This window comes from Pogoniulus pusillus, chromosome Z, assembly GCF_015220805.1.
Source record: "Pogoniulus pusillus isolate bPogPus1 chromosome Z, bPogPus1.pri, whole genome shotgun sequence".
NCBI classification, from domain to species: Eukaryota; Metazoa; Chordata; class Aves; order Piciformes; family Lybiidae; genus Pogoniulus; species Pogoniulus pusillus.
Genome location: NC_087309.1, coordinates 82259612 through 82267922, shown reverse-complemented (window position 1 = coordinate 82267922; position 8311 = coordinate 82259612). Strand labels below are relative to the sequence as shown.

Here is an 8311-nt window from a genome sequence, read left to right as displayed (position 1 = left end):
ATCTCATAGCAACATTTATAGTTTAAGTTTGTGTGACATATTCACTGTTTCTTGTTGCTTAGCTAAACCAAAATCAGGTTTGTTTTATTACAAAGTCATTGTCTTTCACATACTCATTTAAAAATACTCATTTTAATCCACAAGCAATTTTACTGCTACCGGGCAGAAGCTGTTGAAATGCAAATAGTGTTCCAGCAGAATTTTAACAGTTTCTAGCCATTTTCAATAGACCTACATATTTAACCACAGCATTGCTGAAACTAGATACTTTCGCTGATCCTCACAATATTCTTAAGATTTCTCTAAATATGGGTCACTAGAAGTCATCTCTTTTTTTGCATTCCGGAGAGTTTCTTACTATAGGTCAAGGAATGTGTCATTTGTGTTACCTGTGCTTCCTCTTTATGGTGATAACACCATCTTACCTTGTTTATCTTGTGTATTGACAATGTCTCCTACTTCTGCATGTGCAAGCAATTTACATATTTTTAAACCTCATCCTAAAAAACAGAAACAAAAATACAGTTGCCCCTCTTGCCTGTCTCTGTTCTTGCCCACAAATACGTCCCCCCCCTAACCCTAACACACACACACACGTTAATAAGACTTACTTGCTTTTGAAATACAAGCTGCAAAGGTGCTTATGACACAGAAAGAAAAAACGTGGCAGCTAAGCATGAGCCCCTGAGAACCACTCAGTTGGAGAACAGGATACAGAGTCACATGAGAGATGGGCTGCATTAGATTGAGATGATGATCCGTGAAAAAACAGAATTGAAAAAAAAAATGGGGAAAGAAACTTAAAAAAAAAAGGGGGGGTGGGGGGGAAGAAAGGAAGAGAAAAGGTCAGAGATGCCAGAATTACTCGTAGTTCATAGGAAATGCTGTACTTTGGCAGATGCAGTGTACAGGCAATGTACACCCACTCACTGCGTTGCTAGGACTATATATTCTTTTGCATTTACCAGTATTGAACTTCCACCTGCCGTTTTATTACCGACTCAACAATTAACTCCTTGTTCCATGGCTATTTGTTACTTAAGGTGGTAGTGTCTGCCTGATATCCCTGCAAAATGAAACGAACAAGTCTAATTTTCACCTCAGATCCACTTCACTAACTGACACAGCACAGGTGCAGACAGATTAGAGAGAAATGGTGGCTTGAGTGTCCTGTTGTCAGTAATGCTATGATAATAATGTTTAACAAGCTAACGTGGTACAGTCAATGTACAAGCTACAGGCATGTTGTTGGAAATGCCAAAGGCAATATAATGCTCTGGGAACAGCTGGAATTAACCAAACCCTAATTTTAATTGCAGTTTATGCCTATTGCAAGCTATACTAATTTCATTCATTATTTTCTGGAATTGGATTTGAACCTGATACCTGTAGGGCATATTATCTATCTTTTCCAGTCTCAAGACTATAAAAGACAAGGTTTAAAAATGTTTAGTTCTTCCAGTTTAGGGCCAGATTTGTAAAGGAGACCAACCAGACACTGACAGAAGCACCAGGTGTCAAGCACTAGGTAATTCAGTGGTTACTTCTCCTGTGCAACATCTACTGTCAGATTTTCAGGGGAGCTCAACATTCACCGGATGCCTTGGTAGTGCATCAGTGTCCAATAAAGCAGCATCTGAGATTAGTCTTTTTGCTGGTGCTTTGAGAAAATTTTACATTATTGCTTTCCCTCTCCCTCTCTTACCTGGGCTGGTGATGCTTTTAAATATCTCCTCTGCTAAAGGCGTAAATGTCTATGTAAATATATATATTTTTTTTCCAAGCAGGTTTTTTGTTGTTGTTTGCTCGATTTGTTTTTCTGCATCAATCGTCTCTGAAGGCAAAGCTGTGAAATCTGTGAATCTGCTGGTGCACACAGAGAGCAGAAAATCAAACAAAATGTGTACATTCATGTTCTCGCCCTGGATGTAAGTGAACCAGCTGAATGAACAAGCTGGGGAGGAACACAGCTCTGGCTCCCTGTTTTTCCTCACCTGCCACCCTGGTGCGCACTCCGTGTTATTTCTCCGGTACCCTCTTCCTTTCCACACAGCCTTTGTAGCCCATCCCCGGCTGCTCAGAAGCTAGCTTCATTTTCCGGTGTTGCTGCAGAAAAGGTGCCGCCCGCGCTCGAAATGGGATCTTCCACTATTTAGCAAGGCTTTGCTGAATGAGTCATCAAAGTCGGCTGGTATTGGCTGAGCTGGTGAGCACCCAAGGGATTGCCTGGCAGAGGCTTGAAGGCCTCGCTTCATTCACAGAACTGTGGGGAAGCTAGCCAGCCCTTTCATTCACACGCACACAATCTCATTCACGTTTTGCAGTTTCGCTAGCCGCTTCTAATGAAGAGAGCCGTTTGGGAGCGAGAGGGTTTTCTGGGCAGTAGAGACACATAAAAATTGGCCGTAGTGTGTACATTTGCTGTTGCTATGCTAGGAGGATGAAGAGAGAATGAATGCTGTGTGGATGCTGTAGCAGGTTCGCAGTGTGGTGATGAAGGGCTGTTCTGCTCTTACACTGACTAGGACATTGCTATTACTCATCACTGCTCGGATAAGAGGTGCTGACTTAATTTAATGTGTCATGAATATACTAATTAAATACCTGTATTTGATCCGGCTGTTTCATTGTATTTGCACTTTGCATACTGCAGTCTTTAGTCATGGGCGAGGGAAGGAATTCAACAGGATTTTTTTAAATTGTGCTGCAGTTAGTCATCTGTTTGAAAAATAACTTTGCAGCAGGCAGCTTCTCTGGTCTGAATTAGTTTATAATGCAGTATATCGTCCTTCATCCAAAAAAAAAAAAAAAAAAAAAAAAAAAAAAAAGATGCTTTGCAAAGAGAAATTTCTAGAAAAGAGATCTGTGGCTTGTGGTGGACATTGTGCATCACAATGTTGTCCACATTTTGTATTAAAAAAAATGAAAAAGTGTAGGAGACATGAAATACCTGTTTTCTGCATGTTTTGCTACTTCTCAGATCCCAGTGTTTGTGCCTGACATTTGTGCTTAATAAGATCTGGTACTGTTTGTTTGTTTGTTTGTTTGTTTTCACTGCAGGGTGACAGTCTGCTGCTACCTGGAGTTCTGAGTACTCTTTTAGTTTTTCCAGTTTTTCAGCATTACACAAAATATTCCAGTCTTTTGAAGACCCTCTTCGTGCATTTTCCTTTGAAGTGACTATCAGTGGTGAATGAAAAAGCATCTGTTAAGCCTGTGATTGGACATCAGAAAAATACTTTCCTTCACGCATAGGTACTTATATAATTCCTTCATTAGAACAGAAGGTTGTTGTTACACCAAAAATTGGATGTAACACTTTCCATGAGAGACAGCACTGACACAAAGGCACTTGTAAAGTCTGTTAGACTGCTTTTGTGGAAGAAAATTTGTATATTCTTAAGTTCTGTCATCTGTTCTGAATACCTTTAAAGTGTCTGTGTTTTGATGGGGATGGATGTGTGTGGGGATATAGGGGAGGGTGGAGATGGTGGGTATATATGTTTAAATCTTTTCCAGATATTTGCTATCTAATTGTGACTTCCTTATACATTCACAAACATGTGAGGTGGAAGAACATTTAAATGGAAGAATAAAGTGTGGTATTTCTGTAAGGCTGTTAATTCACTTTTTGAAGATAATTAATTGCCTTTGGTACCAAAAGGGGTGGTGGTGGTAGTGAATTAAAGGTTGAAAGGAAATATCTATTTGAGAAGATAGGAAAAGGAAATTTGAGAATTGATTGGTGCTAGTGTGCTGTAAGTGGGTGGATTTTTTTTCCTACAGGAAGTGATTTGCAGTGTTCACTGAGCCTTTTGTTGAAAAGGGTCCTTCTCATTTGTGTGAGTCATGCTTCTGCTGTGAGCGAGTTGGCAGCTCTAAGCAGGACTGGGATCTCTGTCACAGAAAACTCTTACTTCACCCAACCTTAACGGGGAACCATAAGAAATTTCTCTAAAAAGAATTTTTTTTTGTTTTTTCCTTATAGTCATCTCTTTTTTACTCCAAATTCTTGTTATCTGCCCACATTGTTATGAATTTCTATCTATGTTAGCACAGGCATCTCCTGTGTTGGCATTAGATTTGCCAGAACATATGCAGGAAACCAGATAGAAGGGCATGCTTCAACGTACCAAGTATAACCGCTTCAGGAATGATTCAGTGACATCAGTTGATGATCTTATTCACAATTTGTCCATGAACAGCAAGGTCTCAGCAGTTGCCACGACTTCAGCATCTTCGTACCTGGTCTCGCCAGAGGTTCTCCGCAAGGACCAGGAAGATGGACCCACCACTCTATGTACCCTCATCCATAAAGTGTCCCACTTGAAACTCTCTAACACAGGCAGCCTTTTGGGTATCAAAAACCTCTCCTCTGCAGTAAAAGAGCTTGCTGTCTCCAAGTTGCAGGGAAGCTCGAGTGCTTCTAGCTCAGCAGCAGGGGCTTCAGACAACACATGTAACCTTGTCTCTGCCACTTCGTGTTCTCAGCAGGACATGAGCAAGATGAGTATGGGGAAAAAAACGCGGTCAGAGGAAATGCACCGGGGAGGTGAAGACTGGAATCAAAGTAGCAACTCTGTCAGTAAATCCTCTCGAGGATGGTTGCACTCGAGTGAGAAGATCCTGGGACCTGGTGTGACGTACACGGTGAAGGTTGGTCTGATTTCTTCCATTCTGTGTTTTTATCAATGAAAAATTCTCTGCTGGTTTTGATGACAGGGTAGACAGGCTGACAGAGTCTCTATTTGTATATTCCTTTTATTTTTGTTGCTTAGTGCATGGTATGTAAATGGAGCAAGGCAGGTCTAGGAAGCTGTGTTAATTTGTTAAATTAGAGCAAACCTGCAAATAGGGTCTTTCTCAGACAATGTTCTATAGCTGTGTAAAAATGCTGTTCCTAAGCTAAAAGCTGTTTTTCTTACTTTTTGGTTTGTTTGGGTTTTTTTTCCTTTCTGCTGAATTTAGGTTTTTAGTGTAGCATACTGTATATATCTTGGATACATAGGCTTTCAATATGTCTGGTGCAGTACAGAGGAGGAAAGAAAGACTCTTCGATGCGTGAAGAGCTGTTAATCTTGCATGATATTTCAGTCTGAAAATAACTCCAAGGACATGTGTGTGTTTAAAATTAAATTATATTTGAAATCTTAGAGCAGAAAGGCACAGAGCACAATTCTTGTCATGTTCCACAAATAGAAATACTGCTGTGGATAGAGTAGGAAAATGCAGCTTGCTTTACATAATGAGAATTCAGCCACCTTAAATGTTATTGCTCTTCTCAATTCTTCTATACAGCATGTTAAGAGCACAGAATTCTAAATAGGGTAATATATGCATATGCTGTGAAAGTGTTTTGAAATGATCTGTTAAATTAGAGCCTTTGAGAGAAGAGAATGTGCAATGTGTTTACAGTCAGGTAATATTCTGATTACATCTTCCAGCACTGTGCAGAAAATGTAAAAATAGCATTATTGCCCAGAAATTGTTCTTCAGTCAGCCTGTTTTATTTGCCAAGTAGCTTAAGCTGTTCTGTAGCAAACTATTAATAAAATTACAGGTCTATTTTTTAACATGATCTTATTTTGGGTATAAAACTCAGAGTGTGACTTTGTGTCAGGCTACTTGAAACGTGAGCGACACCCTTGCTGTTTAACTCTTGCTGGTTCATCTCAAGTCTCTTTACAAAGCAGAGTGCATATGTAACAGAGCACTAGTAAGCAGTTTTAATTTCTTTCTGTTAGTGTGTGATGGTAGGTTTTGCAAGTAATGGTAGAGTAAGTAAGTTGGCCCATTCAGAGCACTGTTGAAACTGTACTGTCTTTTTTCTTGCTACTGTGAAATGTATAGGATCTACAAAGGTATCAGTGCTACCACTGAGAACACAACCTCCTGCTCTGTTACTGTTCGAGAAATGTCTGTGTAAAATAACCCACTGATGCTAGATATGGAAGTGGTGAGACCTTGTCCTTTTGCTTAGAAATGCTCTGGATAATGAAGGGTCATTTACCATTTCTCCACTAGCTCAGGGAACTCACCTATTTTATTTTTCACTTTGCTTAGTTATATTGTAAATAGGAAAATAAGGACTATGAGAATTGACTGCTGCAGTTTGTTTCACTTGACGTGATCATTATGAAGCAGAACAAACACAGTGTTTGTTTCCTTAATTTTGTCAGTGGTCTACCTTCTACATGCTAGAAGATGCTGATATCCTTTAATTGAAAAAAGAATGAAAATTATACAGAAGTGGACTTAACATTTAGAGTTAATAATTAACCCATATCTAATACTGATAGTAGAACAAACATTTTAGTCAGTGCAGCTGATGTCAAGTACATAAAAGTGTATTTGTACACATTATGTATATTAGAATCTTTGAAAGAAATCATTAGCACCATACAACCTACATTTCAGGTGTTGTTTAATGTTGTTAAAATTTGTGTAGTCTAGATTGTTGTTTCTATCAAAAAAACAGAATGACACCTGTAACTTTGTGTTGCCTGACATATAGAGTCATGGAACCGTGTTCTGAATGTAAAGGCAAAGGTTAAAAATAAACATCAGAATGGTTAATTGATGAACGAAAATTAATAAGTCCTGGTTAGTTAATATTTTGACTGTTCATTATCTTACAGTTTTCCTTAGCAACTGCAGCAGTCATATAGATAAGAATAGAAGTGCAGTTCCCACATCATTAAACATTGTTAATTCCCAGGGTTTTCAGACTGCCAAATCAATACATAATGTACACTGAAGGAAAACATTCCTTGGATACCTCATGGCTATTTTGACTATATGGGGAACTCATACTATGTTTAATTACTACCATATGCCTTGCAGAAAATTCCATATGCCTTTAGTTAAATGAGAGAAAAATCTGATTTCATATTAACCAGAAGAGGTTTTATCATTTTGCTTGCAAATGTGCATTGGGCTACTATTTTGTCATTAGTCCACATGAAAATTATCTATGAGACAAGGTAAATTGATAGGGTAAATATAAAACTGGCAGACTGTTTGTTAACTCATGTTGGGATTTTCTGAAGTAAGAGACATGAAGTCTGAGTGTGAAATATATGGCAAATATAAAACTTCACTGCTGTCCCTGTGTTTTTGCATACTACTCATTTTTAAAACGGACAATGTAATTGTCCATTTAAGTATGCTTAAAAATGGATGTAGGATTGTGAAAAACAGGAACTGTGTTCTGATATTCATGATCTGCTGTGGTAGAACTACTTTCAGACATAGAAATACTGGCCAGTTTTGGTTTGGGTTTTTTGGTGTGGGTTTTTTTTTTCTTTTCCCCTCTTTTTTTATTCTCCCTGTGGATTTCACATTGCTTTTGTTTATATTATTTAACTGGAAATTTTTCACCAAAAAACACACACACACACACACAAATTCTAGCAAATTGGACAATCAACATAGCCATGTTAGTGGGCATAAATTGGTGAGATATCACTGATATTTTACTTAGCACTTCATCTGAGCAGTTTAACAAACTATGGATTAATGAAAAAATAATGGAATAGTTTACTCTGATGGAAGTCATTGAAGATCTCAGTGTTTTCTCCATAGAGGAACTGATTACTGTAGGAAGTGACTATAAATGTTCCTGTTGTCACAAAATGAAATATATATATTTTTTAAAGTGTAGAACTGTGTAATGTAACAGTAGTTAGAAGTTTCAATGAAATATCTTTGTTTCTGAATGCCTGGTGATTAATTTAATTTGGTAATGGCATAGGCATTTTGGATTTTGCTATGTTTAATTAAGAATGCAATCAACAGTCAAGAGGCAGAGGTATGTCTGTCTTTAGGTAACTTGTGGTTGATTTTGTAACAAATGTTGATGATTAAAATGCTGTTTTTCAGTAGTTAAAAATTAAACAAACTGATAATACTGTAGTGTAATTTTATATCCCTGTATATGCATATCTGAAAGAGCTAATGAGCCATTAAATCATGACAGTGGTATGGAACAGACCTGAGTAAATCTATTGTTACAAATAGATATAAAGATACTATCTGCAGTACGGGAAGGAAAAAGAACTTCAGCTGTAAGGAGTACCATGAGCCAAGCCAATAATTTCAGTGAAAAGTGTATTAAATTATTAATATCACGACAAAACATCTAAAGAGTATAATCCCAAGTACAATTATTTCTTCACTATTTTAACATTTTCATGCCTTGGGAGTGGATAACAGCTATTAATATTGGATAAGGAAAATAGTCATCTTTTGTGAAGCTTTTCAAACAGATCACCAAGTGAAAGCTTCAGCTCTGCTAGCATTTGTAAGATGC

The 8311-nt window shown here is 37.8% G+C and overlaps 1 protein-coding gene across 8 annotated transcripts in view; it reads left to right on the top strand.

The window, feature by feature from the left end:
* The first annotated feature begins 2162 nt into the window (after positions 1-2162).
* The window catches only part of SHC3 (SHC adaptor protein 3), a 69086-nt gene continuing 62937 nt past the window's right edge, over positions 2163-8311 (top strand). For 2 of the 8 annotated variants that reach the window (XM_064176811.1, XM_064176810.1), the window contains exon 1: positions 3831-4656. In XM_064176811.1, the coding sequence (XP_064032881.1) occupies positions 4120-4656 (537 nt within the window). In that variant the 5' untranslated portion in view covers positions 3831-4119. Of the gene's footprint in view, positions 2207-2247; positions 2561-3060; positions 3256-3830; positions 4657-8311 lie in introns of those variants that run through there. The other 6 variants (XM_064176814.1, XM_064176812.1, XM_064176813.1 and 3 more) reach the window with 6 other exon arrangements.